This window comes from Salmo salar, chromosome 02 (genome assembly GCF_965601325.2).
Source record: "Salmo salar chromosome 02, fSalSal1, whole genome shotgun sequence".
Classification (NCBI taxonomy): domain Eukaryota; kingdom Metazoa; phylum Chordata; class Actinopteri; order Salmoniformes; family Salmonidae; genus Salmo; species Salmo salar.
The window spans coordinates 36,209,764-36,226,926 of record NC_138292.1 but is presented as its reverse complement, the minus strand read 5'-3'; the positions used below and the strand labels follow the sequence as shown (position 1 = coordinate 36,226,926).

General features: G+C 45.1%; 1 protein-coding gene across 10 annotated transcripts in view; it reads right to left on the bottom strand.

Annotated features, from left to right (window-relative positions):
* Positions 1–17,163, bottom strand: part of LOC106580711 (myocyte enhancer factor 2d) — a 77,754-nt gene that overhangs the window by 22,973 nt on the left and 37,618 nt on the right. For all 10 annotated transcript variants that reach the window (XM_014162045.3, XM_014162069.3, XM_014162075.3 and 7 more), the window contains exons 2-3: positions 16,494–16,837; positions 14,378–14,581 (exon numbers count right to left, since the gene is read on the bottom strand). In XM_014162045.3, coding sequence (XP_014017520.1) covers positions 14,378–14,581; positions 16,494–16,547 — 258 coding nt within the window. In that variant the 5' untranslated portion in view covers positions 16,548–16,837. The remainder of the gene's footprint in view (positions 1–14,377; positions 14,582–16,493; positions 16,838–17,163) is intronic.

Below are 17,163 nucleotides of genomic sequence, written 5' to 3'. Positions count from 1 at the left end.
TTTTCATCCACACACACACACACACACACACACACACACACACACACACACACACACACACACACACACCACACACACACACACACACACACACACACACACACACACATTTCAAAAGTTGAGGTCAATTAGAAAATTATGAAAGAAAAGCACATTTTTTGTCCATTAAAATAACACCAAAATGATCAGACACTTTATTTTAAGAATGTGAAATGCCAGAATAATAGTAGAGATAATGATTTATTTCAGCTTTTATTTCTTTCACCACATTCCCAGTGGGTCAGATTTTACATACACTCAATTAGTATTTGGTAGCATTGCCTTTAAATTGTTTAACTTGGGTCAAATGTTTCGGGTACCCTTCCACAAGCTTCCCACAATAAGTTGGGTGAATTTTGGCCCATTCCTCCTGACAGAGCTGGTATAATGGAGTCAGGTTTGTAGGCCTCCTTGCTCTCACACGCTTTATCAGTTCTGCCCACAAATTTTCCATAGGATTGAGGTCAGGGCTTTGTGATGGTGTTACATTCCCCAGTTTCTGTGTTTTGTGTTTGTATGTGTTTGGATGTGTATATGTTTCAGGATGGCTTCCTGGATTCCAAGCAGCTGATTGGTCGGCCCCATTTAACATTTTTTATTTCACCTTTATTTAACCAGGTAGGCTAGTTGAGAACAAGTTCTCATTTACAACTGCGACCTGGCCAAGATAAAGCAAAGCAGTGTGACACAGACAACAACACAGAGTTACACATGGAGTAAACAATAAACAAGCCAATAACACAATAAACAAGTCAATGACACAGTAGAAAAAAAGAAAGTCTATATACAGTGTGTGCAAAAGGCATGAGGAGGTAGGCAATAAATAGGCCATAGGAGCGAATAATTATAATTTAGCAGATTAACACTGGAGTGATAAATTAGCATATGATGATGTGCAAGTAGAAATACTGGTGTGCAAAAGAGAAGAAAAGTAAATAAAATAAAAACAGTATGGGGATGAGGTAGGTAGATTGGGTGGGCAATTTACAGATGGACTATGTACAGCTGCAGCGATCGGTTAGCAGCTCAGGTAGCTGATGTTTAAAGTTGGTGAGGGAAATAAAAGTCTCCAACTTCAGCGATTTTTGCAATCGTTCGAGTCACTGGCAGCAGAGAACTGGAAGGAAAGGCAGCCAAATGAGCTGTTGGCTTTGGGGATGATCAGTGAGGTATTCCTTGCTGGAATGTGTGCTACGGGTGGGTGTTGTTATCGTGACCAGTGAACTGAGATAAGGCGGAGCTTTACCTAGCATAGACTTATAGATGACCTGGAGCCAGTGGGTCTGGCGACGAATATGTAGCGAGGGCCAGCCGACTAGAGCATACAGGTTGCAGTGGTGGGTGGTATAAGGTGATTTGGTGACAAAACGGATGGCACTGTGATAGACTGCATCCAGTTTGCTGAGTAGAGTAATGGAAGCTATTTTGTAGATGACATCGCCGAAGTCGAGGATCGGTAGGATAGTCAGTTTTACTAGGGTAAGTTTGGCGGCGTGAGTGAAGGAGGCTTTGTTGCGAAATAGAAAGCCGATTCTAGATTTGATTTTGGATTGGAGATGTTTAATATGAGTCTGGAAGGAGAGTTTACAGTCTAACCAGACACCTAGGTATTTATAGTTGTCCACATATTCTAGGTCGGAACCGTACAGGGTGGTGATGGTAGTCAGGCGGGCAGATGCGGGCAGCGAACGGTTGAAAAGCATGCATTTGGTTTTACTAGCAGTTGGAGATTGGAGCTCTGACCTCACCCTCTCGTCAAGAGATACAGCTGTCTGCAATTACCAACTCCTTCTGCAGCTTGAAAAGCCAGTGTTCCTTTGTTAGGAGAGAGAGCTTCTTGGTATGTGCTGTGTTGGTGTTTTGTAGCCGGTCCTGCAGAGGTATGTGTATGCCAAAGGAACTCAGTGTTTTTGATTATTGAAATTGTTCACTTTACGTTAGTAATTATTCTGTTTTTGTTCCCAGGGGGGAAGGGGAAGGCACCTTGGGAGTGTTTAGGCAAGAGGCCTGCGGGCATACATATATACCCGTAGTATGTACTCTGTCTATGCACACTAGGTAAGACCTGGGCGGACCACCCCCTGTATTTTGGTTAGCACGCCAGGTGGCGTTAAGAATAAGTAAGTAGGGGGTAGGTAAGGTAGGAGAGGGGGCTCTTTAACTTTTACTTTCTTTGCTTTGGTTCCGTCCAGCCCCTTTTCCCCAAATTACCATGTGAAGGAAGAATAAATTCCCTGTAAACTGTAATATTCTCTGCCTCTGTCATCCTTACCCGCACCTACAGTCACATACTTCTTTCACTCCACGGGGAGTTGAGTGTAGCAGGGTGTTGCGTTCCCTCTTCCAAGAGGCGTACGTAACATAATGGGGGCTCATCCGGGATCATTAAACCCACCGGACCCTGCTGCTCTGAGCTCTCTGTGATTGAGGTGTGCTGGTAGGTTGTGAGTTTGGATGACTTGTTTAGTTACGCGTGTTCAGTAGGCTGCTGTGTACCATGGCTGCCTCAGCAGTCTCCCAGTTTATTGAAGCGCCCTCTGTTGATCGGTTGGTGGGGTTGCGTAAAGTGGACCTTTGCACCATAGCTGATCATTATGGACTCTTCGTCCCTGAGAAAGCCCGAAAGGCTGAGCTTTTGGTGCTAGTCAGGGAGGGTTTAGTGAGAACTAATTTTCTCGTTGAAAGATGAGGAGAGGGAGGCTTCAGGAGAGGAGACGGTTAAACCTTCCGATGCCAAGTCGGAGGACGGCGCGGAGGAAGGAGTTGCTCGTACCCCCTTTACATTGCCCCGATATGACCCTTTATCTTCTGCTTCGGGTCGTTCAGACAGGACTGCAAGGCTAAAGGTGAGGCTGGCCTGTTTGGAAATGGAGCAAAAAGATAGACAGATGAAGTTTGATTTAGAAATTAGGAAAATGAAAATCAACAAGGAGGTGAGGATCCGACAACTGGAGCTAGACGCTGGCTCCAGCGCGATTCCACAACCTGCCTGTCATCAAGCCCACTTCGATGTGAGCAAAAATATTGCTTTAGTCCCTCCATTCCGGGAGTCGGAAGTTGATTAGTATTTCTCTGCGTTTGAGCGTGTGGCCATTGCGCTGCATTGGCCACTCGAGGTTTGGCCGCTCCTGTTACAATGTAAATTGTCTGGGAAAGCCCAGGAAGTAGTAGCTGCTCTCTCCCTGGAAGACAGTTTACAGTCCGATATAGTTAAAACAACCATGTTGCATGCTTATGAGTTGGTGCCTGAAGCATATAGGCAGTGCTTCAGGAACCACAAAAAACCCTCACCGTATGTTTGTTGAGTTTGCTAGGGACAAAGAGTCTCTGTTTTAATCGCTGGTGTTCTCCAATACCTTGACTTTGTCCTTAAGCCATTTTGCCACAACTTTGGAAGTATGCTTGGGGTCATTGTCCATTAGGAAGACCCATTTTCGAGCAAGCTTTAACTTCCTGACTGATGTCTTGATGTTGCTTCAAAATATCCAAATAATATTCCTTCCTCATAATGCCATCCTTTTTGTGAAGTGCACCAGTCCCTCCTGCAGCAAAGCACCCCCACAACATGATGCTGCCACCCCCGTGCTCCACGGTTGGGATGATGTACTTCGGCTTGCAAGCCTCCCCTTTTTCCTCCAAACATAACGATGGTCTTTATGGTCAAACAGTTCTATTTTTGTTTCATCAGACCAGAGGACATTTCTCCAAAAGGTATGATCTTTGTCCCCATGTGCAGTTGCAAACTGGAGTCTGGTTTTGGAGCAGTGGCTTCTTCCTTGCTGAGCGGCCTTTCAGGTTACGTCGATATAGGACTCGTTTTACTGTGGATATAGATACTTTTGTACCTGTTTCCTCCAGCAGGTCCTTTTCTGTTGTTCTGGGATTGATTTGCACTTTTCGTACGTTCATCTCTAGGAGACAGAACACGTCTCCTTCCTGAGCGGTATGACGGCTGAGTGGTCCCATGGTGTTTATACTTGCGTACTATTGTTTGTACAGATGGACGTGGTACCTTCAGGCGTTTGGAAATTGCTCCCAAGGAGGAACCAGACTTGTGGAGGTCTACAATATTGTGGAGGTCTGGCTTTTATTTTGATTTTCCCATGATGTCAAGGAAAGAGGCACTGAGTTTGAAGGTAGGCCTTGAAATACATCCACAGGTATACCTCCAATTGACTCAAATTATGTCAATTAGCCTATCAGAAGCTTCTAAAGCCATGACATCATTTTCTGGAATTTTCCAAGCTGTTTAAAGTCACAGTCAACTTAGTGTATGTAAACTTCTGACCCACTGGAATTGTGACACAGTGAAATAATCTGTCTGTAAACAATTGTTGGAAAAATTACTTGTCATGCACAAAGTAAATGTCCTAACCAACTTGCCAAAACTATACTTTGTTAACAAGAAATTTGTGGAGTGGTTGAAAAATGAGTTTTAATGACTCCAACCTAAGTGTATGTAAACTTCCGACTTCAACTGTACGTAGGCGTACCAAGGCCCATTTTCAGCAACCATCACTCTTGTGTTCCAATGGCACGTTGTGTTAGCTAATCCAAGTTTATCATTTTAAAAGGCAAATTGATCATTAGAAAACCCTTTTGCAATTATGTTAGCACAGCTGAAAACTGTTGTTCTGATTTAAGAAGCAATACAACTGGCCTTCTTTAGACTAGTTGAGTATCTGGAGCATCAGAATTTGTGTGTTCGATTACAGGCTCAAAATGGCCAGAAACAAAGACCTTTCTTCTGAAACTCGTCACTCTATTCTTGTTCTGAGAAATGAAGGCTATTCCATGTGAGAAATTGCCAAGAAACTGAAGATCTTGTACAACGCTGTGTACTACTCACTTCATAGAACAGCGCAAACTGTCTCTAACCAGAATAGAAAGATGAGTGGGAGGCCCCAGGGCACAACTGAGCAAGAGGACCAGTACATTAGTGTCTAGTTTGAGAAACCGACGCCTCACAAGTCCCCAACTGGCAGCTTCATTAAATAGTACCTGCAAAACACGAGTCTCAAAGTCAACAGTGAAGAGGCTACTCCGGGATGCTGGCCTTCTAGACAGAGTTCCTCTGTCCAGTAACTGTTCTTTTGCCCATCTTAATCTTTTCTTTTTATTGGCCAGTCTGAGATATGGCTTTCTCTTTGCAACTATGCCTAGAAGGCCAGCATCCCGGAGTCGCCTCTTCACTGTTGATGTTGAGACTGGTGTTTTGCGGATACTATTTAATGAAGCTGCATCAAATGACCTGGCTCCAATCACCCGACCTCAACCCAATTGAGATGGTTTGGGATGAGTTGGACCGCAGAGTGAAAGAAAAGCAGCCAACAAATGCTCAGCATGTGTGGGAACTCCTTCAAGACTGTTGGAAAAGCATTCCAGGTGACTACCTCTTGAAGCTGGTTGAGAGAATGCCAAGAGTATGCAAAGCTGTCATCAAGGCAAAGGGTGGCTACTTTGAAGAGGGTGGCTACTGTTTAACACTTATTTGGTATGTTATTTCATAGTTTTGATGTCTTCACTATTATTCTACAATGTACAAAATAGTAAAAATAGAGAGACCCTGGAATGAGTGGGAATCCAAACTTTTGACTGGTACTGTATATAGTAGTAATATGGCGCTCCTGGAGCAAATTAAGATGAAGTGCCTTGCTTAAGGGCACATCAACATATATTTTTTTCCTCTGTCGGCTCGGATATTCGAGCACCTCTAAATTGGTGTGAAGCTCCACGCCAACAAAAGCCATTGAGCAAAGGTAAAGGGTAGGGGGTGAAACAGAAGCACACCGCGGTGTTAGCCAGCCACAGAGTTGGGCAGTCAGGCCATTTCAGCTCTAATGCACAGTGGAAAGGGTCTTATTTTGACATGATTCTGGAAACAAGCTTAACTGTAAGTAGCTTTGCCAGTGGGATCTGGACCAAACAGCAAACCAGATCCCTACACTAGCAAAATGGATTCCCACCTAGAGTGTGGCAAATTCTTCCACATGACAGATGTACTATTCAGTTCTATTGTATATGGAAAAGGGGAATGTGTATTTAAGTAAAGCAACATAAATAAATGGGTATCTACAGTATTGTGTGGCAGAGAGATGACTGTATTATCCGCCATACAGTGAGTGCTGCCTGATGGAGATTTGATTAGTAGATAAGTGGATGTTCTCTAGGACACCCACTAGGGACGATCACTGTTCTCTGTGTAGTGAGGATGACTCAATAACATGAAATTCAATGCCAAGCTGAGAGGCAGAGAGAATAAAAGACGTAAAAAGACTAATGCAGTCATTAGCTACCCAACTGTGAAGTTAAATCCAGGTTTACTGAGCTAAACCCCCCAATACAGATCAAATTCACTCTAAATATTATTATCCATAATGTATAGTGTGATATCCATAATATATAGTATATCCATATTATTACACACAGTGTGAAATACATTCCACCCACATAGAGATTATTCTTTCATCTGCACCCGGTTTCTCTGTTCAGGCATATCAATTCAAATCAGTGCACTGATCAAATTAGAGACTTCCTGACACTGTTTAGCCACCATGCTGTTTATTCTGCACCGTTCATGGAAAACATGATCCGTGTGTCTGTGCTGACCTAAAAAACTAAACTGACAATGACAACATCTGACAAAAGTCTGTGCAGGGACGTGGTAGAGTCATGGACATATGCAGCCGACTGTCAACAAAAACAAAATCGCTACATACAAAACTGCCCTGACAATAGGACATGGCAGTCCTATATAATGGTACACACACACACGCAGAAGTCGGTCAGCTGATCAGCTTGTCTCAGTCAGCTCAATCTGTTCACCGGTCCCTCCGCACCTCTCCCCCGCTGGCACACTCTTTCAAGTGCTGCCCTCTATTGTGTTGCCAGGGTAAGATTCCCCTGCAGAGCAGCACACAGTCTGACTGGCTGGGCTGTGAGCTTCCCTGCCCCTCCCCCTCCCCCTCTGGCACTCTCGTGCTCTCTCTTTCATTCTCTCGTGGTCGCTCGGTCCTTGTCTTTCTCTCTCCAGCTGTATCTCTCGCTTTCCTTCACCTTTCACCTTCTTCTCTTTCATTCTATCCATTTATATTCATTTCTCTATCTTTTTCTCTCAGGATCTCAGAATCGATCCATACAGTCCTCTCACGTCATCCTCCTACATGTTCTCCTGTGCTGCTCTCCTTTATCCTCTTATCCGGTCGGCCTTCACTTTTCCTCCATCTCCTGTCTATCCATCTCTCACTTCTGTCTTCTTTTGACCTGCTCTCCCCCTTCCTCTCTTGACCTATTCCCACAGCTTCTCATCCTACTTTTTGCTCTCAAAATGCCATCCATCTCTCCTTTTCTCCAATTCTACCTTCTCTCTTTAGAATGCAAGTATGTGGTGAGCAGTACAGGCCGGGGCCCAGGACCACAAAGGCAGAATGTAATGTCACGTCCCATTTGCAGTTACCCGCATTCAGGTACATTGTGCCCTCCCAGGGCATCCTGTAAGCCTCTGCTTACTACACTACAGGGCTGCCAAAGAACACTAACGTGGCAGCATCGGGGAAACTGAGTGGCCATAGAGGCTCTGTCCGGCTCTATCCTCATTCATTCAACTAGTAGTACATCCCTGAAGAATGTCTCCACCATTACTACAATGGCCAGCGGTGGGTGTTATTACTTATACATGTGGTTAATGGACCCCTCTATCACACCATCTCAGGAGGAGATGGCTTGCTTCCTCACAGAGTACAGAGGTAGTGCACCATGCCCTCATTGGATATGGATGGTCTGGAATCTGCCGGATGACAGTGTACTTATCCCTATGAGGAGGCCCATATGATCTGTATCACAGACCGAGCAATCGTATCCTGTTGTATTTTTATTTTAACTTTATTTAACTAGGCAAGTCAGTTGGTGGGTGTTATTACTTATACATGTGGTTAATGGACCCCTCTATCACACCATCTCAGGAGTCAGTCTAAAAATTCTTATTTTCAATGACGGCCTAGGAACAGTGGGTTAACTGCCTTGTTCAGGGGCAGAATGACAGATTTGTACCTTGTCAGCTCGGGGGATTCGATCTTGTAACCTTTCGGTTACTAGTCCAACGCTCTAACCACTAAGCTACCTGCCGCCCCATTTAACAGTCTGTCTAAAATGGGAATAATGCTGCATAAACTCTTAAAAAAAATAGAGATTTATTTTAACTTAGGCATCAAATCACACTATTTATTTAGCTTGCCGTGATGAATAAATAAATGCAGCTTTCATTTGCTCTTAAATAATCAATCATGCCCCATTAATGTTCCTGGCAGTAACAACAACAAACATGATGCAGACTAAGTGCCTGTTTAACAAAAACAAAAAACTGAATCTGATTAGATGCCATTTACCATCACACCCTGATGCATCATAATAAAACCTATTACCGTCTCCATAGCGATCAAGTCACCTCCATGACCTTTGGAGGTGACTTGATAAGGAGAAGCCCCCATTGACCCTGTCCTGTCCCGATTAGGATATTGGAATATGACAGGTCTTAGGGCATGTCCCAGGAATTTGGCTGACATGGCAAAACGGGATTATTCTGATGGAGGGAGCATCGTCGGAGCAACAGAGGGAGGCCCGTCTCACGAGGAACCATCAGCGTCATGATAGGACAGTTCCGAAGGGCCCTGGCCTCTACCCATAACTCTTTTTGGTGGTGGGTCTCCATATTGGAAAGTGATGGGCAATTATATGTTCTAATTAGAATCAATTACTTATGGGGAATCTTGTCAAGTGCTGTTTTGTGGTGCGTGTCATGAGGAGCTCCTCTCACCGTGACCTTGAATCAGGACAGTGACAAAGTCTTTAAGCCATGCTATGGTAAGATCTTCCTCTTTGAGCTGCTTAAGAAAAAGGGCATCCCCTCTTCTTCCTCTCTCATCTCCCTGGCTATTCATCTCCCTCCTCATTCAGAGCTCATTCTCCATCACTTTTCCTTCCCTCGCCCCTGATTGGGATCTGCAGTGAAGCGGATTAACACGTTCTGGCAGGAGAGGCAGGCTGCCCACACACACACACACACACACTACACGTGCAGCACAGAGAGAAGCTGTGTGTGTACATATGCATCACTTCCCAGCTGTGTACTAGTGTGAAGGAATGCCCAACTGTGTGAAGAAAATGTTGTGTGTGTACGTACAGTACCAGTCAAATGTTTGGACACAACTCATTCCAGTGTTTTTCTTTATTTTTACTATTTTCTACATTGTAGAAAAATAGTGAAGACATCAAAACTGAAATAACACATATGGAATAAGGTAGTAACAAATGTTAAACAAATCAAAATATTTTAGATTCTTCAAAGTAGCCAGCCTTTGCCTTGATGACAGCTTTGCACACTCTTGGCATTCTCTCCACCAGCTTCACCTGGAATGCTTTTCCAACAGTCTTGAAGGAGTTCCCACATTGTTGGCTGCTTTTCCTTCACTCTGCGGTCCAACTCATCCCAAACCATCTCAATTGGGTTTAGGTCGGGTGATTGTGGAGGCCAGGTCATCTGATGCAGCACTCAATCACTCTCCTTCTTGGTCAAATAGCCCTTACATAGCCTGGAGGTGTGTTGGGTCATTGTCCTGTTGAAAAGCAAATGATAGTCCCACTAAGCGCAAACCAGATGGAATGGGGTATCGCTGCAGAATGCTGTAGTAGCTATGCTGGTTAAGTGTGCCATGAATTCTAAATAAATCACAGACAGTGTCACCAGCAAAGCACGCCCACACCATCACACCTCCATGCTTCACGGTGGGAACCACACATGCAGAGATCATCCGTTCACCGACTCTGCATCTCACAAAGACACGGTGGTTAGAACCAGAAATCTCAAATTTGGACTTATCAGACCAAAGGACAGATTTCCATCGGTCTAATGTCCATTGCTCGTGTTTCTTGGCCCAAGCAAGTCTCTTCTTCTTATTGCTGTCCTTTAGTAGTTGTTTCTTTGCAGCAATTTGACCATGAAGGCCTGATTCACACAGTCTCCTCTGAACAGTTACTTGAACTCTGTGAAGCATTTATTTGGGCTGCCGATTTCTGAGACTGGTTACTCTAATGAACTTATCTTCTGCAGCAGAGGTAACTCTGGGTCTTCCTTTCCAGTGGCGGTCCTCATGAGAGCCAGTTTCATCATAGCGCTTGATGGCTTTTGCGACTTGTGACGGCCCTGAATGTTTCTGAACCGTCTCAGTGCTTCTCCTTCCAATAGGGCACTTTCCCTTTTATTCCCAATTAAATAGCCAGCATCAGCTGCGCAAAAGTGGGGTTGTGATGGAAACGTGAATGAGGATGTGTTCAACCCTCAGTTCTGAAGCTTCTCTCGTCCGTTTGTTGTGTTGCTTATAAAAGTGTGCTTTGTGTAGCCTAATAGCAAGTCTACCCAGGATCGGATCCACTCTTTGCGTCCGTGGACTACACCTCTCCGTTGTTTTTCGTGGCCTTTCTCCGCTGGAGATCTGTCAGCGGATTGGCTTGTCTGACCGACCACAACCTTTTTGTATACGGTATTTCATTTGTTTTGGTGTGATGTATACCGTGATGATTTATGTAGTTAGTGGTGAGGACGTATTAAGATTTGATATGCTTTATAAGTGTGTGTGGTAAAATATTTGTTATTTTGATTGTATGATTGACACTGGGTTTACGCTACACTGGGATGAACGGACAAACATTGCGTGACTAAGGTCACTTGAGTTCCCTGAACTTGTTTACCGGGCTGGACTCTTTTTAGGTCCGAGGTATAGGACATTTCTGGAGGAATCAGAGCTGTTTAAAGCTCATTATTGTTATATTGTTGTGTGTGTGTGATCATTTATGTTGTTAATACAACCCACGCAAAAGAATACAGTTGTTTTTGAAGTTCTTTCCAATGTTTTAAGGGTTTATGAAAAGTGTATTTCCATCCTGACTTTTACATGAGTCCTTTGTATTGGTGTAGACTTGACGGACCAGATGGGACTCATTCCCTCCCAAACCAAAAGGAGAAACCAATATTTTCTCTGGTAGGCACAACCTACCTGGCACCCCTATACACGATAACCTCAAGTCAAAACCGTTACAGACTGCACTTGAAGAAACTTTCAAAGTTCTTTACATTTTCCGGATTGACTGACCTTCATGTCTTAAAGTAATGGACTGTTGTTTCTCTTTGCTTATTTGAGCTTGGACTTGGTCTTTTACCAATTAGGGCTATCTTCTGTATACCACCCCTACCTTGTCACAACACAACTGATTGGCTCAAATGCATTAAGAAATTCCACAAATGAACTTTTAACAAGGCACACCTGTTAATTGAAATGCATTCCAGGTGACTACCTCGTGAAGCTGGTTGAGAGAATGCCAAGAGTGTGCAAAGCTGTCATCGAGGCAAAGGGGCTGGCTACTTTAAAGAATCTAAAATATAACATATATTTTTATTTGTTGAACACTTTTGGTTACTACATGATTCCATGTGTTATTTTAGTGTTGATGTCTTCACTATTATTCTACAACGTAGAAATAAAGAAAAACCCTTGAATGAGTAGGTGCCCAAACTTTTGACTGGTACTGTATGTATGCACATTTCAGTGTTAGTATAAGTGCTTTTGAGCATTGGGTCTGTATATTTGTGTGTTTGTATATTAATGTTCTGTATATTTATGTGTGTGCATATTAATGTACTGTGTGTGCGTGTGTGTGTGCGCGTGCGAATAGGGTACATAATAAGCATAACGTATGACTAAGTGTGTGTGCGTGACTGCATCCAACTCCATAATTCATACACCAAAGCACTTGCTTGGAGAGACGCGGGGAGGCAGAGCGGCAAATGGACACATTTTGTGCCTATCCGCTCAACCCCTCTTCTCTCTCTCCCTCTGTCTTTCTCCTCCTCTTTCCCCACTCACCAGTGCCAACCGATTCATCTCAACTCTGCCCCTCTCCCTCGCTACACAATACAGATCAAACTAAACAAGCTAGAAGGAGCCTCTCGGTCTGAGGAATGGCAGTAGAACAGTGGTTCTCCTCTGGGCCTGAGGCTTGCTGAAGGAGATGGAGATGCATGGGGGAACCCTCATATGGATTCAGGCAGTGACACACTCCCGCGCCGATGCATCTGGCCTGAATATTGTATGAGGCATTCTCACGGGCCACTGCAGAGCGGGCGCATGCACACAAACATGAAGGCTTACACACAAATACAGGCAGACACACACACACACACACACACACACATAGCCAGTGGAGCTTAAGCTAATGTGGCCTGGAGCGGCCCAAATCCCTGCCACAGCACACACACTTAAGAGCCATCTGCAACTGGAGCTCCATGTAGCTCTCCCACTGAAAGCCCTCACCTCTGCCATCCACAGACAGAAAGACATAGGAGACAGAGGAGAGAGAAACAGCGAGAGAGACACTCTGAATGCCATCTCAGTTATTCCACGTGGTAATGGACAGCTGCAACGGCTGTACCACGATTTTCATGATCCAGTGACATGGTCTTTATAGAGCGAAAAGGCTTCACTGTATATGAAGTATAAGTGGTAAGTTACATTTTAACTGGCTATTTAAATATTATCTGCCCATTTGTTATGAATCCATGAGAAGACCCTTTTATACACAGGTTAAGGCAGATAAATGATACCGCACATCCATGTTGGTGAAAAAAAGATACCACTTGAGCGCACATTCGCTCAATGTAACCTCATTCACACTCCCTATCTAGAAACTCTCTCTATGCTCCTCCTCCTTCGTGCAACCCTCCATTTTGTGATAGCGTGGTTCCAGGGGGACTGGAGGCTTTTTGTTGGAGTGGCCTTGGAACCCCGGCCAAGGCTAGGGGGTGGTGACAGCAGGTCCAGCTGTCCCTACCTCTGCCCTCCCACCATGATCCCAGGCACCAGGCAGCCGGCCAGGCCTGGATGGATGGATACTGGAACAGGCCCCACACAAGCCTGTAATCTGGCCACAGCACACTGGTGTACATTTAGGGCCTTCTAGAGCCAGCCTATGTTAGTTAGGGGCAGCCATGCTAGGCTAACTGCCCTCAGTCTCTCTCTCTCTCTCTCTCTCTAAACTGTTTCCTTCTTGGTGTCTCTGAGGTAATGTCATGGAAGTTACTGTACCTGCCCTCTCACTCCCTCTCACTAGACATTTGCTTTAAGAGGAATTAAGGCTTGTAGCTTGTGTTTATATTTGTCTACTCTGGCTATGACAAACACAACATCCAAACAACTCTGGATTCAACCAAGGATTCAGAAAAGCACACACAAAAAAATGAAAGCGATCTTGAATACTTTAAAAAAGAAAAGAGAAAGAAAAAAACATACCTTTCTCTTGCTACATAAATAAAGACCTGATGGCTTTGGATTGAAAGCACTCATCCAGACCAGAGTGGTGGTAGTCAAAAATAAAACAGCTCTTGATATCAAGAAAACATAACACCAGGCCACGTGGGCCTATTATCAAATATAAATCATGAACAGAAATACTGCCTACTTAATTTATCAACAAAATGTTAAAAAAATATAATACAAAATAAAACAATCAACAGGTTATAGGCAAACCCTAAAATAAAGTGTTATCAAATGTAAATGACCTTCTAAACAAGCATATTATGACCATATTACGACCAAATTACAACTATATTACAACCACGGATGTAAAAACTAAATGAAACACAGCAAGCCATTTCATTACCGCCTCTCCTCCATGGCACTGTACTAAAATACCATATTGTAACACCTCTCCCCTCCCCCATCTCCCCCTCTACCTCAGAACACACAACCACCCTGTTCACCCTCTCCTGCAGGGAACTACACAGTAACACCTCTCCTCCTCCTCCTCTCCCCCATCTCCCCCTCTACCTCAGAACACATAACCACCCTGTTCACCCTCTCCTGCAGGGAACTACACAGTAACACCTCTCCTCCTCCTCCTCTCCCCCATCTCCCCCTCTACCTCAGAACACATAACCACCCTGTTCACCCTCTCCTGCAGGGAACTACACAGTAACACCTCTCCTCCTCCTCCACTCCCCCTCTACCTCAGAACACATAACCACCCTGTTCACCCTCTCCTGCAGGGAACTACACAGTAACACCTCTCCTCCTCCTCCTCCTCCTCTCCCCCATCTCCCCCTCTACCTCAAAACACATAACCACCCTGTTCACCCTCTCCTGCAGGGAACTACACAGTAACACCTCTCCTCCTCCTCCTCCTCCTCATCTCCCCCTCTACCTCAAAACACATAACCACCCTGTTCACCCTCTCCTGCAGGGAACTACACAGTAACACCTCTCCTCCTCCTCCTCTCTCCCTCCTCCATTACCTCCATGATGTCGACGTTGGTACGGCTCTCGTGGGGCTCGTTGTACTCGGTGTATTTGAGCAGGACCTTGTCCATGTCGGTGCTGGCGTACTGGAACAGCTTGTTGGAGTGGTTGAAGATGATGAGGGCGATCTCACAGTCGCACAGCACGCTCAGCTCATATGCCTTCTTCATCAGGCCAAACTTCCTCTTGGTGAACGTCACCTGTGAGGGGAGGGATGGTGTGTGTGTATTGGGGGGTATATTAGAGGGTGGTAGGGAAGGGATGTTGTGGGGGAGGGTATTGGGAAGGAGAAGGGGGGATTGGCAGGTGATATTGGGAAGGGGAGGGGGATATTTGGCATAGAAGGGAAGAGGAAGAACAATAACATTAGCGATACTGTAAAAGTGAAGGAATTTGTAGTACTGTATAATAATAGGTTAAACGTAATAAAAGTGGGAGGGACTATATCAATAACAGTAAATAATAGTCTCTTAGAGAACAGCCAATGTGTGAACAAACAACACATTACAGACAGCTAATTAAAGGTGACAACAGGGATGAGGTCCTGCAGTGTGTTGTGGTTGTGTTTAATACCACTCCCTTGGTTTTGAGGCATTTATGCAATGGGGGAATTTGAGTTTGTTTGTTTTGTTGTAGACAGGATCAGAGAGGAGCGCGAGGAAGCAGACGCACAGAAAGGAACCACACAGGCATATTCTACAACTGCCATGTGAGACCTTCAATTGCTCGCTCTCTCTTTCTCGCTCTCTCCATCTCCCCTCTCTCTCTATAATTGCTTGAGCACCCCCATGTTACACTGATTCCTCTCTGTGGGGCAGGAGCCAGCTTGTGCTCTCTCCTTGTTCTCCCCACGGTCTCCGTCTCCCTCTCTCACTGTCTCCGTCTCTCTCATTTCCTCGCCCTCATTTTCTTTTCTCTCCCCTTTCCTCTCTGCGTCGTTCTTGCTCACTCATTGCTTCCCGCTGCCACAAATCAAATTATATCGGGGTCGTATCCATGGGCAACCGCCTACCACCTCCTCCCTCAAACCCCATCACACACACTCCCACAATCATCTCCTCAGACAAACACACACACACACACACACACACACACACACACACACACACACACACACACACACACACACACACACACACACACACACACACACACAGGGGAAGAAAGTTCAGCGAGGACAATGGCAAGCCAGGCTCACAGAGCTGATAAACAATACTATTACAATGATTCTCATAACCAATTACAAGATGGTTTATCATGAAGAGAAATGCTCTGAATTGTTGGAGGCGTGAGGTACACCGAGTCTTCAACAATAATTAGTCTTGATCCTTCCTTCGACATGAATGCCAAGATAAACAAGCTGAACATAACTGACATTAAGAATAGAATTGCAAGTAACCAATGGCAACAAACGACAGAACAAGACATCCGCCATGAGAGGGATGAGTTGTTTCATGGCCGTGTCCTGATGAGTGTGGTTGTGTGGCGAGGAGGAGGAGGAAGCCACAGTGACAACCACAACCTCCCCAGCTGCTCTACTTTCTGCACCTGCAATGTTTCAGGAGTGTTCATGGTCTCTGTAGCATTCGGCGTTCAGTTAATAATCCATTACTATGTCAACTATTTGTGGTTCTCAAGCTCTCTTTTCACAACATGTATTTCACATGCTGTTGAATTTCCGTCAGAGTCTATAGCCTTGGGGACGGGGCCAATCCATTAGTGCTAATGACAGTATCTTGTGATCAACATCTAGTAGGATGATGGTTCACCAATATTTCTATCAACTTTTGATGAATCAACTTAATGCTTGAATGCCTGAAGCATTTTGAGTCTGTGTGTGCTGCTCTATGAAAATGGGCACCTATAAAGAAATGATTTCAGGACCTTGGGCCACCTAGTGTCTAAAACACTCTGGTTCTACTCAGCTAGGGGCATTTTGGGGATGGCAGACGCATCACATCCATTACTCAATAAGTTCAATGAACCAAAGCCCATTAACCAGTTGACTCATTTTAGAAGGATCATTTAGCCTTTCATCGTCTTGGAAAAATACCGGTGTAGTCATAGGCATGATAGAGTTTTTACATACAAAGAAACATTATCCACACACACCTGTCTGTTCCGTTCATCTGTGATCCTCTGTATTTGGATCTTTTTCCTTCCCATGGTTCCGGTCTGGCGGTGGGAGGGGCAGGGGGCGTGGCGGGGTCGGAGGGCACGGCTGTCCTGTGGAGGTGGTTGGTGGGCACTGTTGCCGACTAGGCACTTGGCTGTCACACTCTATCTCCCTCCGCTCCACCTGTCTGAGGCAGCTGGTCTAGGAGCTCTTACCCCTGCAGGAAATAAGGAAGAAGAATGGGGCCACGTGGCGGGGCCTTCAGATCATGGTCTGTACAGCAGGCAGGTCATCCACTGGTCCTCTGAATCGTCCCCTCTTTACTGCAGGCGTGTTACTCCTGGAAAACAGAGAGCATCGGATCAGTATGAAATTCAGGAGAGGTAGAGGTATCGTTCATGTACCATTCCTGCCAACATCCTTCAGAATCAACAATTGTCTTAGCCTTTTAACCTCCACAGTACTCGACAGAGAAACCAAAGCGATGCATTTAAGTCAGGGTTCCTTTCGGACAAATTAGAAGCACGCTTCGAAAGAGCAGCCGCAGCAGCAGCGGGGGGAACTGAAGGATGGGGAACCCTTCTCTTGGGGTTAGTGTTTCCATGGGGGCAAGTGTGCCTGGCGCACTGCGGAGCGGGAGCCCCTCAGGGGGGCCACGGGGAGGGA